The sequence below is a fragment of the Parasteatoda tepidariorum genome, chromosome X1, assembly GCF_043381705.1.
Source record: "Parasteatoda tepidariorum isolate YZ-2023 chromosome X1, CAS_Ptep_4.0, whole genome shotgun sequence".
In the NCBI taxonomy this organism is placed as follows: domain Eukaryota; kingdom Metazoa; phylum Arthropoda; class Arachnida; order Araneae; family Theridiidae; genus Parasteatoda; species Parasteatoda tepidariorum.
Genome location: NC_092214.1, coordinates 82,899,123 through 82,919,706, shown reverse-complemented (window position 1 = coordinate 82,919,706; position 20,584 = coordinate 82,899,123). Strand labels below are relative to the sequence as shown.

General features: G+C 29.0%; 2 protein-coding genes and 1 pseudogene across 3 annotated transcripts in view; 1 reads left to right on the top strand and 2 right to left on the bottom strand.

Moving 5' to 3' along the window:
- The window catches only part of LOC107453207 (gamma-aminobutyric acid receptor alpha-like), a 69,968-nt gene extending 67,404 nt beyond the window's left edge, over positions 1–2,564 (top strand). Inside the window, exon 9 of the mRNA XM_071187536.1 lies at positions 1,547–2,564. Coding sequence (XP_071043637.1) covers positions 1,547–1,873 — 327 coding nt within the window. The 3' untranslated portion in view covers positions 1,874–2,564. The remainder of the gene's footprint in view (positions 1–1,546) is intronic.
- Positions 2,565–13,855: 11,291 nt separating this feature from the next.
- Positions 13,856–20,584, bottom strand: part of LOC107453210 (gamma-aminobutyric acid receptor subunit alpha-6-like) — a 75,160-nt gene continuing 68,431 nt past the window's right edge. The window contains exons 8-9 of one of the 2 annotated variants that reach the window (XM_016069937.3): positions 17,337–17,602; positions 13,856–15,157 (exon numbers count right to left, since the gene is read on the bottom strand). In XM_016069937.3, coding sequence (XP_015925423.2) covers positions 14,858–15,157; positions 17,337–17,602 — 566 coding nt within the window. In that variant the 3' untranslated portion in view covers positions 13,856–14,857. The remainder of the gene's footprint in view (positions 15,158–17,336; positions 17,603–20,584) is intronic. The other variant, XM_071187547.1, reaches the window with a different exon arrangement.
- On the bottom strand, positions 18,113–18,231 carry LOC122270436 (5S ribosomal RNA; annotated as a pseudogene).

Sequence of the window (20,584 nt, the reverse complement as noted above, 5' to 3'; positions counted from 1 at the left end):
AATAATTTTTAACGTTTCATTTAGAAATTGAACATTACGATCGAACTTAATAATTATGTAATTATTTATGCATAATAGTACAAGAAAATATTAATTTGTAAAAAACGCTTTAAAAAAAGTTTTTAACACTTTGTTTTAGGCGTATTATGAATTTCTAAACAAACATTTAAATAAATATTTTAAGTAAGATTTGTACATTGTAGTCAATTTATTTAATATCTTTCTTAAGCAAAGCATATCTATCTTCAACATTATAAATTGATTTAAATCAATCTGAGTATGAAGTTTTGATAGAAATCTGACTTTCTGTGCCTTACAAGTAAATGAAATTCAAAAATACTATATCGCGATACATCGCTATATCGCGATGCATCGCTATATCGCGATGCAAAACTGACGATGCATCACGATATATAATTTCTAATATCGCGCAGTCCTTGTCATAAGCTAGGAAACACTACTTTAGAGAATGGTAATAAAACCGTTTATTCGGTTGACCGTTAAACCGTTAAATTAACTTTTCAGTTTTGTATGTTTTACAAAAAGTGTGGTAATAAGAACTATAATTTTGAAGACCAGAAATTCAGATAAACAGTTAAAATATGAACGGAAACCATTACCATGTGAACATTTTATATACCGTTTATATTGGTTTTATTGGCCAGAGTTACGTTTTTTTTTTTTTTTTCAGGCGAAATGTCATTACCATACTGCACGGCAGTTTTACCAGAATTTTTTTCCATGCGAGGTTGAATAAAACTGGTTAACTGGCACAGAATTTTTTTAAACAATTTATCTGACAAAGTTCTTCATGTGATATCAGGAGTTTTGAAATTCAGAAAGCAAAGTATTTATGATTAAACAATTGAATTTTTTACTTTCGATTTTAAGTCAGTAATTTTAAAATAGAAATATAACTTAAGAAAATCCAGTTAATGCTCAATAACTAATGAATTCGTTCTAAAAAAGGTTTTAAAGTAACTTTTTATTTGGTCAACAAAGCAATTCAGTCTAAAATATAACATCCCCAATTTGATATTATTTCAGAGTATAGGTTTTATTAACATTTAAACTCCCAGTTTTCATCACAAATGAGCACGCTATTTCAACTCTGTGACAACCCTATCAGCTAGGACCAGAGGATTTTGGACATTTACAGTTAATGACTGAAACAAAAGGCCCTTTTTTGTCAAAAGTAATGATTACACGTTACATTCTAAGTACAATATGGATGCATGAAATTTTGTAATAATAACATACAATAATAGGAAAAAAAACTTTGAATGTTGTGGAATCATGCGAGGAGGCGGGATCATTAAAATAAAATAAAGAATTTGAACATTTGATTACTTCTTTTAAAAAAAATGCAATAGGTTTTCTTATTCTAGGGCTTTATTCTAAAAGAATCCTTGTTTGTGCATAAAAATGTTTAAAAGTAATAAATACTTTAGTTCTATGTTTAATCTTGCATCATTGCCATTAATTTGAATGTTCTAGAAGCCTATTAGGTTTAATTTTGATATCCAGCATATATTTTTATTTTCAGATAACCATTTTTTGCACTGAAGAAATGAAACCAACTGAAGAACCAGACTCGGCATTGTTGAACGCACGACAAAGTAACTCAAGGCAAATTCCTGAAGTATCCACTTCCGAATCTTCGAATGATTTTCCAAGAAATGGACGATTCTCTTTAAAAGAAGCACTACAAGAAAGAAGAAAATCTTATATACATCGCCGAGGTTCAATGCCTCATTTCCAATTGAACAGTGTGAGCAAAGTGGACAAAGCTTCAAGAGTTATATTTCCTGTTATATTCATAATCATCAATTTAATTTATTGGTTAACATATTTGGGAAGCGACAACAGCTAACAGAAGTTTAGAAATCAATTTCTGTTTGTTTCTAGTGTGATAATTATTATTTAATATAGTTTAGGACAGAGACACTTTAGTTTCGATCACTTTTTTTTAATCTAAATGTTATGACAATGTTTAGTTTTACAAAGAAAAAATTCCTAGTTTTCAAAGTTTAGAATGTTTTAAGACTTTTATTCAGAATATTAAGAAATGTGAAATGACTAATGCATGCTTACTTCAAAAATTACAAAGATAGAATAAGTAGTTCACTTCAAATGCCTCTCTTTTTCTAATCCTTAGAGTGGACTTATTACTCTAGAGTTTTTTTCTTCCGTTTGCCACAGAATTAATGTTTCATATTTTGATTTCAAAGTCATTGGAAGATCCAATTAGTATTACCACATATCTTACCAATGCAACCATTCGACAAATCAGACACGCTTTAAAATTTAAATTCAGGGAAAATATCCTGCATCAAGAATTCGATAACTAATACAGCATATTTTTTGTTACATGCTTTTAATCTCGATAACACTGAAATTCTTTTAACCCTTGTCGCATCAGACTGTTTTGATGCTCTGTAATCTTGTTTCATTAATATGAATGTATATTCCTTAGGTTAAATATCAGTACCTTTAAATATCAGTTTTTTTTTTGAACATGAATAGATAATTTTATATCCAAATAAATATCAGTACTATTTTCAGTTATTTTGGTTTAATGAAATCTTTGCATGATGTAGATACTCAGTAAATCGTTTTGGAACATAATACAGTTCAACTTTTCTGCATTTTCTATAAAGTTAAAAGTTGAATCATTTCTTAGCATCTACTTATTAAATTTAATTACATGATCCAAATGTTTAACTTGAAATAATTCATGTTTAAATTTAACAAGTTATTGGATTCACAACGTAACTGCTGGATATTAAGGTTTAATGTACAAATATTATTGTTTTATGATAACCATTCTTTCCATCAGTTTAAGCAAAATAGAAATATGAGAATCAGATCATGTATTAAACAAAACGTATTTAGTATTATGTTGTTTTGTATCACATTTATATTAAGTAACATATGTCTTTCTATTTCTTTTAATTATTTAATTGTGAATATGTTTACCCGTTTTATAGTTTACTTAAAATATTTTATAACACGGTAAAAAAAATTACAAAAATAATTCCTACGAGTTATACTTATGTTAATATAATAATTATACTTATAATGTCTATTTCAGGATGAAAAATATTAATTCTTATCAACAACTTATAGTATTTATCTTGCTTCTGAAGACTAGCATGGTTACAAGTGCATTAAGTTTTACATCTGCACTTGGAGCTAAAAGTAAAAAAAAAATCTATACATTCAAAAATTAATAAATATATTTTTTTTATTGAAGTAAGACATTTATATTTCTCATATAGTCCTTGAAAATTAAATTATTCCAGGATAATTTCTATTATGATTTTAAAAAAGACGAAATTACTATTTTTTCGTGAAAGTGCAGATCTGTATGAATCCTTAACTGCAAAAAATCAGTATTGTCTTTTAAACTGGACCATGTTTAAACTATTTTAAGTGGCAGAAATATTAGGAAAAATATTTACATTGATATAGATGAGACATATACATACCAGAAGTTGGGTAGAAAAGCTTTTTTAATGTATTTTTCAAAATTTTTAGTAATTCTAATTATTAAGACCATGCTAAAAACCTTCAGTACTTTCAAATATACAAATTTATTATATAATTTTCATTTATGTTAAAGAAACTATATTTAAACCTATATAAGTATTATTTAATAACGTACTAATTTAGAAGTGCAGATACAAAGCTAGTTCACTGTTATTTAGGCAAAACTTGGAAAATAGGAAAAAATGTCTTTAAAAAATTAAAATAAGAGCTAATAAAAATTTTATTAATTTATTATTTTAAAATTTTATTAATTTCAGAAAAAAAATTAAAACTATTATGTATTCAACTCATCTTTTTTTCAGATATTGAAACTGAACAATACAATTGTTTCTATTAAAAACAGAAATCTAATCCAATTAAAGTTGTTTGTCTGGAACATTTGTGCTTTTGATAAGAATAATGTTATTATTTGATAAAAAAATATTAAAAAAATTATTTTGTTTTTGGTATTTTTCAAAATTATAATTTCATAATTTAATACTTCAATATAAATATCTTCAGTAAGACCACTTAATTGAAAAAAATATATAATGCAAGACGAAAATAATAGCTAAAATTGATCTATATCTATTTAGATAATAGATCAATATCATTTCAAAAATCTTGCAGAAAAATGTATAATACTACTATATCATTGTTGAATTTTGTGAAGAAGCATAAGAATAAGCGTACATGATACCCAGCGGATGACTGAATAATTTCAAAATTAAAAACTCTCATAAAGAGAGGGATAGAGGAATGAACCAAATATCTCATTTGTTGTGAAAAATACAGAAATTTTGGAATTTAGTTACAAAAGCTGTTACAGATGACGCTTAAAACAATCGATGACTATAAAGCTAGCAGTACTAGCATTAAAACATGAAGAGAGGTTGCCTTGCTGGATTAAGAGGTTGGAACCTTGTATTCTATTGGACAACGAGTGTTTATGGTACTACAAGGTATTACGGACCAATGGTCAAATCTGAACACCATACAGCGCCATCTGAGGGAAACGCTTGCAATTAAATGAAAAAATTCTGCCTAAAATTTGCATCGTTTTCATAATAGACATGCCATCCTCTATCATCCTTTGTTTCTTAAAATTTTAATTCTGAATTCATTTAGTTAAAGGGGGGGGCACACTGCACATATTAATGTACTCTCTGTTTGTTCTATTCTCTGCATATAATAATGTATTTTAACTTATCTTCGTGGCAGATCTATGTAAAGGTTTTAAAATTCATCATCATGATATAAAAGCAGCTATTGAAGCAAACTAATACGTTTTTAAACTGATCATAAATACAACCATTACTAAGCACATCTGTTCAAAAAATAAACAAAAAAGAGTTTAGAAACATAAAATTTTCTGGCTTCATTTGTCTGTAAAGTAACCAGAATGACCAGAGAATATTTAAAACTGTATGCATAATTAATAATAGCACTTTTTTTCAAAAACGTGAACATAAAAGAGTTTAGAAACATAAAATTTTCTTGCTGCATTTGTATGCTAAGTAAGCGGAAGATATTCAAAATTATATGCAAAATCAATAATAGCAAAATCTGTTTTCACTACAAGAAATACATTTTTACATAATTTGTTTACTTCGATCAGTTTACTTGCTTTCAGGTAGAAGCAAATAACAGTTACTTAAAAATTAAAATTTGATTTCGAAAATAAAATTAAATTATATTTTTGGGGCTGCTTGTTTTTTTTTGCGTCGGTTGTCATCACCAAGTTATATACACACTGTGTCTTATCAAACTATTTGATTTTATTGGTTGCGTATAATAAATTAAAATATATAATGTTGTAAATAATGATATTAATAAAAATTTAATATTGTTATCAAGCATTGTAAATTTTGGAAATTGTACATTTTACTTCAAAAAATACTTTATTTAAACGTATAACTATTATAGAAATTAAGTTACATTTTTGTACAATGAAATATGTTTTTGGGAGTTCGATTTGCAGTAAAAGGTACGTAATAATTTTTGTCAAATTTTTTGTTACAAGTCAATATGAAGAGTCGGCCGACCGGCCTGTGCAGGGGTTAAGGAACTGCTCTTGCATCAGAAAGGTTCTGGGTTCGAATCCCGGGTTAGGCATAGATGTTCTTTCCTTCTATGTACTACCTGTCCTTACTGTGGGAGTAACGTTGGCCCACCTAATTAGGTGCCCCTGAAAGAATGGCCCACAAATCTGCTCTTCAGATGCCTGTATGACGTAAGTCAATCCCCAGGTGGGCATTGGAGAAAAAAAATATATGAAGAGTCTTATTCTTTTACATTTCATCTTTAAAAATAAGGTATTTCATGTGTTAACATAAGAATATTAATTAAAAAATTCCTTAAAATTACTGTTCTATAAAATGTGCAAAATTGTATGATTTATATTTATTTCAGATGAATAAAATTTTTACTGGCAATTTATTTTCTAATAATTTGAACTTAAGAAATCTATAGATTAAATTTTCCTTTACTGCTCCATTATTTATTTGATTCTATTTATTCTCGTTCCTACATTTTATTTAATATAACATAAAAAATAAAATAAAGCTATCAAATCAAGCGTAAAATTTATTCATATTTGACTGTTGGTTTTTGAAAGATTTATTTTTGCAATTGTTATAATTTTTCTAATCAATTACATATAACATAAGATTTTAGATGTAAATTAAGAAAAATGGTAAGCAGTCACTGATGAATCAAATATCTAAAAGTTTTATAGCTGCTTATAAATCTGAAATTATTCTTTTTGCCGGGAACGATTTGATTATCTTTGTAAAGGTACGGTTTTATAACATACTTTTAGTCTTGAAAACTGAGAGAACTGTTTCAGCAATGCACATGCGTTAACACTGTTCTCTTTTGAAGGGTATGCGTTAGATTTAAAGGTACGTTCAAAATTTTATTATCTATAAGCGAATATCCTGAAAATGATGTTGTCCTGCACTTTCTCTTTTGTCCTTATTTAGCTCTTTCTCTCTCTATTTCTTGAAAGAAAATTAAACTATCAATAAATCAGTACTGGACAACGGACGATACGAATTTATGCAAGCATCTGAAATACACATACCGACACTTTTAAAACAAAAGCTAAAGTTATTTAATTGTCTTTATTAATTATTACTTTTTTATCTTTGATGGTAGTTTAACATTATTAGATTAAGTAACGCACTTATAGTAGTCTCCCATCTCATCAAAATTACGTTTAGCTGTGTTCAGTATCTTTTGGAACGATGTTACTGCTCGAAGCCAACTCTTGACTATCAAAATTTAGAACAATTAAGCGTTTTTATCTGCTACTTATTCATTTCAAGGACCCATAAAACACTTTTTTCCACAATATCTGCATTAAAACTTCCCTATATTAATACAGTTTTAATTGGTACCAAACATACTAATTTACCAAAAGTGTCTATTGCGAAAAATAATTAAGCATCATTGGAGTCAATACTAGAATAGCAATATACTACGTTCCACCTAATGAATTTTATTTTCCTCTCTTATTTAATTTTTGGAATTTAAAACCTATTCATCCCCATTTGAAATCACTATAATATTTATATTATAAACTCTTGCTAATATTTTAGGAGTTAAATTGTTTCATTCCATTCTGATTATTCTCTGCTTTGAATTTTTAATTTAATTAATTTTAGCCTTTGAATTTAACTAATTTATCCCTAATTACGTTGTACGTATTAATATGATGATAAATTAGTGAAAACATCCTAACTCGTAATCAAACAAACTGATTTTGATTCTTAGCTCCAATTATTAAGTTTAATGAGTTTTGATGAATGTATGCTAAACATTTTATTCCCAAATTTTGTATATTATTAATTAAGAAATGTATATTATTAATGAGGAAATGTATATTTTTAATTAACAGATAATAAATTTTTAACTATTTTTATATTAAGGAAATTAAATAAAGCCTTTTATTAGCAATATACAATTTAATAGGAAAGCATTTATAGTAAATAAGATTTTCGTTAAAACAATATATGAAATAGGAAATAAAAAGATAATTTAATTTTACTTAAATAAAGTTGCTCTTTAATAATTTTTTTAAATATTCTAAGTTCTCATAGAAATTTATAAGCTTGCTCATTTGTCATCCTAAAATTTTCATTATTTTTCAAGACATTTTAGATTCTAATTTATATGCTAATGCTGTTATTTTAGTGAATTACTATAACAACACAGAACATCTGAATTTAACAGCGAGGAACATATTTAATTTAAAATCATCATCAGTTATCCGTATGCCAGGAAACTGAAAATTTGTACTAGTCACTTATAATAAGGATAAAATATAAAACTAGTTTATGAAATATGCAAATTTAAAATAAAAACAAGCTGTTTCCTTTTCTAATATCCTGAAGCTTTAAGAAAGATAGGATGGTTGACATTAACGGGTAGTTTCTTATTAGGTAAAATGTTTGTGTTTAAAGATATTTTAGCAAAATTATAATAAAATATAAAAAAACTCAAAATATAAATGAAATGGAAATAAATATATAAAGAATGTTTTTCTGCAATATTGCATGCTATTTTAGCCATCCAAACATTATATTTTTCATGGAGAAAAAAAATTGTTTTAATTTTTTGCCGGTTAAAACTAATATTGAGTCTCCACAGAAAAAAGTATGGTAAAAACTACCAGAATATTTTAAAATTTTAAAGAAGCAGTATTTTTGAAATTGGATATCTCAGAAACTCATCACATGCCATGTGAAATTACATTCTTCAAAAGGACGTAAAATATGTTATACCTTATAATTCAAAATATTTCGACGAATATTAAATAGAATAATGAAAAATAAAAAATATTATCTAAATGTTATATTTTTCATGGAATTTTCTTTCAATATACGAATTTTATAGTTGTGCCCAAAAATTTTTCAAATTTTCACTTAAAAATTTCTCGAGATATGGTGAATAACGCAAAAAATTAAATTAGCATTAAGGGGCCCAAACTTTGGACAGAGACTGACTGTGGGGACCATATTTCACAGATTGTGGCAACCCCATATATTTTGGGGGTCAGAAATCCGAATCCGTTGAAAAAGGTATATTTATTCAGGGAAAGTACCTTTTTGTGTCTGATTTCATAACTTAAAATATTGTCTACACTAACTAATTAGCATATTTAAGGTCACCCACGAAATCCTTTAAAATTGTCTCCTGGAACGTGAAAATTTGATCATTAGATCAAAAGTCATTCTGGGTGGTCTCTTGTTTATTTTTTGCACTGTACATTACTGCAGTTTTATTTGCTATTCATTCATGTTTTTTTACATACTAGGGGGCTCCGACCCCTGCTCGCCAACCCCCGAGGATTGCTACGCAATTCTTTTTTGTTTGCTTCGCAAACAAATTTTAATACATTTATATAAGGATATAAATGCGCGGCAGAGCATAAGTACGACTGTACGATTCTCCCAAATACTGATTTTCATCTATTTCTCGAAGACGATTAGCTGCCCTACTTCGATTTTCTCTTTGGCGGGCATTAGTAAGCTCTCGATTATTTTGTCGATTTATTCTTCGACGCTCTTGTTCATTTTGACGAAACGTGGGATCCAATCTCCGCTGTCTGCGATATTCTCGATCGCGATCTGTCCTGTCAGACATTATACTGAAATTCCAAATGATTGAAATGAGTTGAATAAATAAATGTGATTTAAAATTTAACCATTTTAAGGTAAGCAAGCCTCAGTAAGCTTTATAATAGCAAACAACAAAAATGTAAACATTAAAAGATATCAATCACTGGATAGGCATAAGAATGATAAGATAAGATGAGATGTAATCAGCAAAAACCCACTCAAAGTAAATCAACAAAAAGCTTTGACGCGAATGCGTTCTCTTTTCTGATTGGCTTAAAACTGCATCCTCGCTTGGATTGGCTACTTCTTTCATACTGTCACGTGATACCTTAGATTTCATTGGCTGGGGCGACACCATCATTGGATTTTTATATATAGTTAGACATCTCGGCGCATTAATAATCACTTTGGTTCACTTTTATAACTAAAATTTTATGATATATTTTGGACATAAAGTTTAGTTAGACTAAAAATATAATTAAATATAGTAATTTTAAATTCAGTAAAATATAGTAAGTCGTAAAATTTATGCTATTTTAATAAAAGTAACTTTATGTAAGAAATCAACGAAACATGGAAATAATAAAAAAAAATCATGCCATAGGCTAAATTCTTCAATAAAATATTATATTAAATCCAATATTATATTAATCCAATAAAAAATTATGAATTAATATTATCCAATATTTTGATATCATTTAAACAAATAAATAAGTACCTTCCATAACAGTATAGCTGCTACATATTTTAATAATAGCTACTGCACTCTAAGTAATGAACAGCTAAAATATATAATACGAATAGTTTTATTTTTAGAAAGAAATAATTTAAAATAATTTTAAGCTCATTTAGTTTGCAAAAAGGAAAGCAATTTGATTTATAAAATTAACATTTGATACTGATTTCATATAAAATAATGGCCTTAATTATTTCCAAAACGCCCCACGTGCGTCCATTTCATATAAATGCTAATGGGTGGATTACGTATATTAATATTATGTGTGTCATTTTAAGTACATTTCCGCAATGTATGGTAGATTTATTTATTAACAAACTATATTATCTGGCATTTTTTAACAAAGTATAAAATCTTATCTTTACACTACCAAGTAGCTTTATATTTTTATAATCATAACATTGGTTAAATATAGTCTAAGAAAATGAATCCATAAGATATTGATACAATTTCCTGAAAAAAAACTAAAACTGCTACTTTTAGTTCTTTTCACTCTGTTATAAAAGCTATAAAACATGCTTTATTGTTGCAGTTTTCTTTTCCAAATTTACTCATATATTTGATAATAAAAAGAAGACGTGTAGGAACTTTATTACAACCAACGACTTTACGTCCTTATCAAAATATTTTAAAGTTTATGAAAATGCTTCATGTGCTTTTTCATCTAGTTTTTTATTGAATCAGAAAAATAATAGAAAGTATATTTATTATCCTTATACTGAAATAAATTATATGTATTTAATTATATTGCATTGGTTTAAGAATATTACTTTTAAATGGAAAAAATAGTATTCGCACAATTATAATTTACACAGCTAAAGTATATTTTTGACTAATGATAAATACAAATTCTAATGTTTAAAGATTTGTTAATGTTTAAAGATTATTAATGTTCGACTTCAATGGACCGATGTTATGCTGAAATCTTGAATTTTGCAATCACTTTAGTTAGTAGCAATTCACTTAATGTTTAAGAAGTATTTTTACTTCATTAATACTACAGGAAGAAAAAAATTACCGTACTACTATATGGTAATGACATTTCTGCCGAAAAGAACCATGCATTTGGTAATAAAAACAAAAATAAATAGTATTTAGACCTTATATTTGGTAATTTTGTTTATTAAATTGGTAACGGTTTACTGGGAATTTTGGTTTTTAAAATTATAGTTTTTATTACCACACATTTAATAAAAAATACAAAACTGAAAAGAAAATATAACTGAATAAATAATTTTTATGTCCTTCTCTAACGAAATAAGATAAAGATACCAAACTTTTCCACATTTACCGAATTTTATCACATATTATGAAACCATATTTTATCAAAATAATCACCAATGCACTTCGATAAAAAGTGACAAGCTATTTGGCGTTCCCAAAGAGTCAGAAACACGTTACCTTATTCTGGTGATTTTTACAATATTTTTTTCAGTGTATAATCAAGGATTTCTAGCATAAAAACACATAAAAAAAGTTTGGAAGAACTAATTTTGCTAAATTTTCATGACGAATTTTAGAAAAAATAATATGACGATCATAAAAAATGATTTACGAACAACACAGAAATGATCTATTTATTCTTGCATTCAAATATTTCAAAATGAAATAACTAGTGGAAAGATTTCTTAAATTTTTATAATTACCAATAGAATATCTTATTTTAATATGCATGATATAAAATCGATAATTTTAGTCCATTTCAATGGGCCCATGCAAAATAAATTTTAGTTGTTCAAATTGAGAATCATCTGATTTGAACTAATAAATTCCATGTTCATTTTCATGATGAGATTTTATTCTGAATAAGTTATTTTTCTGAATTTTTTATTTTGTAAACGTGAGTTAAAATGAGTAATTTTATTATAGTTTAATCGTCCCATACACAATTAACTTTGCATGGATAAATTAAAAATCATCAGTTGGGAGAAACGTACTCCATGATCATTTTCATGAAGCGATTTAATTCGAAATAAGTTCTTTTTTATGTTTTTTTTCTGTTTGTATACGTAATGTGAAATGAGTAATTTAATTTTTTTGCTAGGCTCATACACAATTCCCTTTGAATCGTCTGATTTGGATCAATGAAAGCAAGATAAATTTGCAATTTCATTCTAAATAATTACTTTTGTTCCATCGCATTTTGCAACATGATCTTATAGTCTTGAAATACGTTGTAGTATTTCTTGAATTTAATTACTTGATTTCTTCCGAAATAATTTCTCTAAATTTCAGCACGTCAACTTCATTAAAAATTGTTTGGTATTTCAGTGAATGTGGTGACAATTTTCACTCAATATGCAGATTTAACAAACGCAGTGCGTGAAAGTTTTTACAACAGCCAAAGAGGCATTTTCGATATTTTACACCTCAATCACTAAAAAAAAAATTCTATTTTCTTAGGATTTACACTTTTCTAAAATAATATAAGTTGATTGCAAATATATTTGTCTAATAAAACACAATAAAGTCAGAATTGCCAAAATATCGAAATTAACATTAATCACTTTCTAATTCGTTAAGTTAGTCACACACAATTTTCTGCTCTTAATTATAATATAATTATTCTTTGAATATATATTAGCTAGCTATCAATCTAAAAAAGATAAATGAAACAGCTTAAAAATACTTTTTCTTAAATATTTAAATAGATAATAGAGTACTTTCGAGACTAACATGACATAACCTTATGATAATTTATCAACATAATTTTATTATAAAAAATTTTGAATTTAGTACAAATTGTTAGAAAAATATCGTATTTAAGAAAAAAGCAGTGATTTTTAAAACATTATTTTACAGCAGTAATATTAAATGACAAAATGACTTGTCTCATATCTAAATTGCCTTCAGTCATTTTTAATAGTCATGTACTATTCTATTGAAACCATTCTATTAAAATTTAGAATAAATTGAATTCTATTATAACTTTGAATTGTAAATATTAATCTTATGCTAACTGTAGTCAGTTCAATAGGTCTTTACATTGTTGATTGTAGCTTACTAAAGTTTTTTTGATGAGCACATTAAAATAATACATTTTTAAAGAAATTCTATTTGTTATTCAGTTTGAGATGTGCATTATTTAAATATTAAGGATGTTACGATTTTCTAATTGACAAGTGCAGCTTAATGCATTCGCGTTTAATTATGTATTTTGAGAGTTTCATGGAAATATAAATCATAGATGTCTATAACTGCAGCTCATTTCACAATTTAAAATTGATCCAGAAATTATTATCACATGCTTCAGTGGCTCGGTTGCAGAAACCATCTAGCTGCAGCATCGGCAATTTATTTTCTACCTCTATTTCTTTTTTCTTTTTTAAAGAAGAAAAAGGGAAATGATTTAGTAGCAGAAGAAAATCTTCTAAATTAAAGATAATACGAAGAAGAAAAGATTGCTCGATCTTCATTTATGAAAATAAGAAATAGTTTTCCATTTTTTAAATATGATGCCGTAAAAAAACATTTTATATGATTCTTCTGGTCAGTGTTTTATTACTCTGCTAAGTACACTGTACAATATTTCAGAACCAAAAATCTGAAATATGATAGTTTTTACAGTAATATTTAATGTAAAGTCACTGAATTATTGAAATTAATTATCACCATAAAATTACAATATAAAATTTTACAGTTAAAATAGATTTTACGGATCACCTAGAGTGAGAGTACTTTTTTCCGTAATTTGATCCATATTTTTTGACAGTGTTCCCGTGATGATTTAGTAAAGAATTTCATTTGACTGAACTTCAAATAAGCACAAATCAGAACAACATAAATTACTGTTCTTTAAAGCAAAAGATATTATTTCAGTATTATCTTCTGCAAGTTCATCCTTTCTTTCTGATATCTTTACTTGGCTAAGCATTTATTCTCCTTTTAGGCAAGGCTACCTTGCCTAAAAGGAGAATAAATGCTAGGAGGCTTGGAGGGAATAAAGGAGAATAAAAGGAGGAGAAGGCTTGTTTAAATACTTTATATTCATATTTCGTATAATAATATGTACAATAAGAATAAAATACACTAGGTGAGATATGATATTTTGACTACAATGTAAAGAAAAGATTTGAAGAAATGTTGCTTGTGTAGAATGGCAGTATCATGTGGTGAAATATTTTTAACAATAACTTGAATACAAAGCATTATTGAATAGCATTTATTACAGATTGTGTAATGAAAACAAGTAGAGAAAGATTACTTGGGGGGATATATCGCATTGAACACTCAATAATTACTTCCATTACAAAAGCAATTTATCTAAGTAAAGCAATAAAGCAACATCATATTATAAATTAATTATTTCACATGACAATTTTTTTTAATTATATTTTGACCGTAAGCATATGGTATAGATATGTATATGTGTTGTTAAAAAGTATACTGGGAGAAATTGAAATAATTTTATAAAATACTTTGTAATATCACGCATTGAAATTTTAAATAGCTTTTAGAAAACAATTTATGCGGGATTATAAACTTTCAAAAATAATCACTTATAATAAATTTTCTTCTTATCATTGGATGTACATGAAATTCTCCTACATCGAGAAGTCGTCATCAAATATCTTTAAAAACTGAGAAAAAGTTAAAAGAAAGGAGTTATCACAAGCAGGAATTTACGTGGGTATAAGTTGTTTTAGGTACTTAGGGTATTTTATTTAATTTTTTTTACATATTATTTGTTTTCTTTGAAATTACTTAAACTATTAATATTAATCAAATTTCTTTGTTAAATCAAATTTATAGTATGCGCGTGCACAGTAAGTGATTTAAAATTCGTGAGAGTAAACCTCAAGTTATTTATATCTTGATTGCTAAAATGTTAATATTCACCAACTTATTAACTATAGTAAAATTTTTTATATAAAAAAGGTATCTTTAAACTTACTTTTTTTCATCAAGCATATGAAGTAATTAAATATGTCAGTTTTAACTGCTTATGATTAAATAATGATTTATATTAATTATTTTCCCAAACTGATGATTGGTGTTTGCTTCCGTACACAATCCAATAAAGTAAGTTGAGGGCAACAAAACAACATGGAAATAAAATTCGGGATATTTCATCAATTTTACTAACACTATTAACTGCATCTGTTCTTCCAGCAACACGTCGTCTCATCGCTGCTTTGTACTCTTCACTGGCTAAAAAACAATTCCAGAACTGTATACAACAGATTCTCACATCTCTACAGCTGGGTAAATAATTTGAAGATCTTTTCCTCTTGGAAGATCGAAGAAGAGGGCTTGGATATAGAACCTATTGATAAAAGGCAGAACAAAAAATTCACTTTTGTTTCGTATATCATTATATAACATTAGATGTTAAATTTTAACTTTATTTAGTCTTTTATCAAAACATTTATATACAATGGGACTCTCTGTACTTGTCAGTTTTAGACGAAATGAGGTAATAGGCGTTTTAGTTTTGAAACTGATGTCTAGTAGAATTTTCACTTTTCAGTTTTGTTTCGTATATTATTTTATCACATTAGATGTTAAATTTTACGCTTGTTTTAGTCCTTTATTAAAACATTTATGTGCAGTAGATCTTTGTGTACATGTGGGTTTTGGACGAAATGAGATAATGGGTATTTTTATTTTCGAAACTGAGATCTAGTAGAATTTCATATTTTACTTGTATTTTTACCTTTATATTTTGTGCATATTTTTAACAGACGAACTTGTAAGGATAGATATTAGGGTGTTTTGCTTTTTGTGCTCTTGAAAAATTTTCAAATTTTTCCCTCAAAATGCCCCTTGAATAAGAAACGAAATATAATTTTCCATATCAATAATTTTTATATTCTGTTTTTATTTATTTATTTGTAAATTTGTGTATTTATTTATTTAATTATTTATTATTATTTAGTTAAGGGGGCTATACAGTTAAGTAATATATTGATTCGTATTGTATGTATCGTAAACTGTGGTAACTTTCTTAATCAATTTTAAAAAAAATAATGACATCTCGTTTCAATTGTAATGCATGGCTCTTAAAATTTTATAAAATATATCAGCACAACTAGTTTCTAATGAAGATAGCAAAAAATATTCCAATTGGTAAAGAGAATTTACAAATTATTTTCTGTCTAAGTCATCATCTGGGGTGAGATAGCCTTGGCAAACTTAATTTTCTGCCTGAAATCAACTAAAACATCATTCATCCACATATAGAATCTTCATTTTGATGTTGAATATTGACACACAATTTTTAAAATATCTTTCAAAATTTTCAACAATTAATTTTTATAATAAGTAGAAAATTTTAAAAAATCGGGAATAAAATAATTAATCTTTTTATAGGCATGAGAAACTATTTTATTATTATTAACCCTTAGTATTATAATAAATTCTATTCTTCTTATTATTATTATTAATTTTATTATTATATTATTATTTATATAATTATTATTATTATTTATATAATTATTATTATTATAAATTAAATTTTAATTCTATAAATATTAATTCTATAATTATTGTTATTATTATTTAGATAATTCTTATTATTAATTTGATAATTCTTCTTATTAATTTGATAATTCTTATTATTAATTAAATTATAATTAATTCCATTATTATTATAATTATTTATTATTTTAATGTGATGAATGTCGGCAAGATTCCTCTTAGGATACAGTTTGCTAAAATGCTGGAAAAAAAAAAGATAGTGCAACATTATAAAGCCTTGGTTCTTCATTATCGGCTTAGACTATTTCATTTAACTTTCAATTGTATTTAAACTGTCATTTTGAGGTTAGAAAGTTCATAATTACTGCTTTCATTATTGATAAACAATTAACCAAAAAATGACTGAAAATCATCTCCTAAACCATAACATTCTTGGTTATCATCTAACCATAACATCTTCGTTATAAACTAAGAGATGCAAAGGTATTTAATTGCGAATAAAATATGTTCATCAGCGTTAGAAACGTTACATATTTTAGCTTATTTTATAGATAAAAATACCGTAAATTTCAACTTCAGTTGTGATTTGACGAAATTCATTTCAAACAGCAATGGAAGATTCGAAAGGCAATTTTGTTGATTATTGACTTTATTTTTTTTTTTTTTAATTTTAGTTTTTGCATTATTTTGAATAATTGCAAGAAAGGTGATGCATACATTTTTATATTTTAGAAATAAAATATAAAAGTTGAAACTGAGCCTGCAAAGTGCAAGATCTTTTATCTAATCGAAACTTTCTTCCTCCTGAAAACTCTATCCAAACCATCAAAGTAAATAATTGTAATTGAAAACTCATCATATTTTCACAATTCCACAGCATAACTTGATAAAAAACTTTTCACCAACTTCATTTGGGGTTGAAAATTAAACTATGCAATAATCCAATTTTCAGTGTAAAAGGTAGATGGCAATAATGAAATGGTTTAAGGACCAAAAGATTTTTTCAACAAAATATTTTTACTCACAGTATCTCCACCGCTAACAGTAGTAGGGCCGATCGATCTAGATATTCCATCATCTGTTTCAGAATCAGCATTCGATTCAATGCATGGATATTCACCACTTCCAATTTTAGTAAAATAATGAACTCCAGCAAATTCCAGAAGAGTTGCTATGACAAAGGTAAAGCACATGCCCACAAACCAATCTAGAGCTGTAGGATACGAAACTTTTGGTAAATCTGTCTTTGTATCCAAACCAAAAGTTGAAAGTGTCAGCACTGTAGTAATGCCTATAGGAGAGCATAAGGTCAATATGAGAAATAAGTTTTAAAGTAAAGCAATAACAGGTGTCGTCCCAAAACTATCCCAAAATTAATTTTGATGTATACAGGAAAAGGTTATGTACAAAAATAGCCGTTAGGAGGCAGCCTATGGTCTCTCAGTCTCATTCTTTTATTTTATTTTATAACCGTCGTTGAACAGCCGACCCAATTTTTGGGTTTACGACTACTAATGTTCAACTCCGTAGCCTTGTAATTTTAAACTCAATCCAGAAGACAAGGGAACTCCTGGATCAAGTATAGGAAGAAATTTGCCTTCGTGGAGGAATTTTTGATGGAACTAACCCGCATTTGCGTTATATGGAGAGGAAGACCACGAGAACCTCCCACGGTGAGCCTGATGGAGAGGGGACTCTAACCCATGATTTCGTTTCGACCAGCCATCGCCGGGAACGAATCCCGGTTCACCTTATTAGAATGCGAACTTCCTGTTCCCTGAGACATCGTGGCTCAAAGGTATGCCAACAGCACGCGGTGTTTCCAGGTGGTCACCCTTCCAAGTACTGACCGCGCCTGACGATGCTTGACTTCGGTGATCGGACGAGAACCGGTATTTTCCTCATGGTATGGCCGTTGTCACTTTGTTGAGTCTCACTCTTTTATAATTTTATTTTATTTTATAACCGACGTTGAACCAGTTTCATGCGTTTAAGACTACTAATGTTCAACTCCGTAGTCTTGTAATTTTGAATCCAATCCAGAAGACAAAAGAACTCCTGGATCGAGCATTGGGAGAAATTTGCCTTCGTGGAGGTCATTTTGATGGAGCTAACCAGCATTTGCGTTACATGGAGAGGAAGACCACGAGAACCTCCCACGGTTAGCCTGACGACGAAGGGACTCTAAACCATGATCCGTCTACCACTGAGGAAATTTCACGTCAGCACTGTGATCAGTGCAAGCCGGATGTGGATTCGTATCGACCAGCCATCGCTGAATTCGAACCCGGTTCACCTCATTGGAAGGCGAACGCTCTATCCCCTGAGCCACTGCAGCTCTGTCTCACTTTTTTGTCAAGATTTTTAACATCGGTCTTGCATTAATTTCGTTGATATGTCATTCAATTTCATTACAGTTTCAATAGCGGTAAGGAGGCGGCCTATGCTTTTACAGTCTCACTCTTTGGTCGAAATTTTTAATATCGGTTTTTACATAAATTTCGTTGATTTATCATTCAATTTCAATCCCCAAAGAGAGGTTTATTGGATCGTAAGTTTATTGGCTTATAAGAGTTTAAAGAAAGATTGATGGCAAATTACATGAACAACAAAACTATGCTCAAAATACAGGGTATCCAGCAGAGGTCTAAATGACTTTGTTAGAGATATGAAACAAACGGTAAGTTTTGTGAAAACTGTTAAAATTTTATGCGAAAATTCAGGAAATTCAATAACAAATATTGCCAGTGCCGTAAGTTATCGATCATCAGAATGATCAGTTCTAGTGTTAGAAAGTGAAAGATGGCTATCGTACTGAATTAGGAGGTTCAAACCAAGTTGAATAACGCGCGTTTCTGATACTGGAAAATCGCAGATTTGAGTATATTATTTGTATTCTTTTGAAGAACTCTGTACAGAGAACAATGACCTTTATAAATAAATTTCGAAGTCTCTTCAGAAGTATTGGACATCTTTTAGAATAGACATGTGTTTGTTTCATTTCTCTGTCGCCCATTGTTTCGGTTATTTTAAATTTTCAAATCAGTCTGTCCTGTAATGGACACATTATAACACTTGTTGCTCTCTCGTGCAGTCGCTACACCGAAGAGCCATTACATTATGACCACCCTGCTAATAACATGTAAGACTACCTTTAGCCCTCAAAACTGCTAGCACCCGCAGTGGCATTGATTCCACAAGATACTGATAGGTAGTCTGAGGTATCTGGTACCAAGCACTTGCCAACTGGTTCTGCAATTCCCTCACATTGCGATGGGGTAGCGTGGCAGCACGAATTTGGTTTTCCAAGTAGGACCACAAATGTTCTATTGGATTAAGGTCAGTGGAATTTGGGGTCCAAGACATGATTTGAAAGTCACCGGAATGTTCCTCGAAACAATCCATGACGATTCGACCCTTATGACATGGTGCATTATCCTGTTGGCAAACACCATCCCCAGCACAAAAAACTATTGCCATGAATGGATGAACCTGGTCTGCAACTATATTCAAGTAGCTTACAGACGTCAGGGATTGTTCTATGAGGATTATGGGTCCTAATGTGCCCCATGAAAACATTGTTCCTGGGCGAGAAATCATGAAACCCTGGGCGAGCCCTTTGTTATAGATGGAGGGTGGTTATAATGTAATGGCTCTTCGGTGTTATAGTATATATATGTATATATATACACTCTATAACAAAAAAATCGACGCACCAAGAAGCAATCATCCGATTGCTTTGAAATTCTGTTTGCATGAATGTTTTGAACAGATATGGCTGGAATGATGCCGACTGGGGACGTATAGTCTTTAGCGACGAATCCCGCTTCCAACTGTGTCCTGACGATCATCGAAGAAGTGTTTGGAGACGCACATGGCAGAGGGGGATCCTGCCTTCACTATTGCACGCCACACCGGCCCTCAACAAGGCATTATGGTCTAGGATGCCATTTCCCTTGACAGCCGGACCCCTTTTGTCGTCATTAGAGGTACACTTACTGCACAGCGGTACGTCAACGACATCCTAAGACCTGTTTTGCTACCGTTCCTTTTGCAGCGCCCTGGGCTGATTTTTCAGCAGGACAATGCCGCACCACATACGGCACAGGTTGCTATGAACTGTCTGCAAGCTTGTCAAACTCTTCCTTGGCTTGCCAGATCACCAGATCTCTCTCCCATCGAGCATGTCTGGGATATGATGGGAAGGCGATTGCATCTGGCACGGAATGTTGATGACCTCGTTCGACAATTGGATCGAATTTGGCAGGAAATA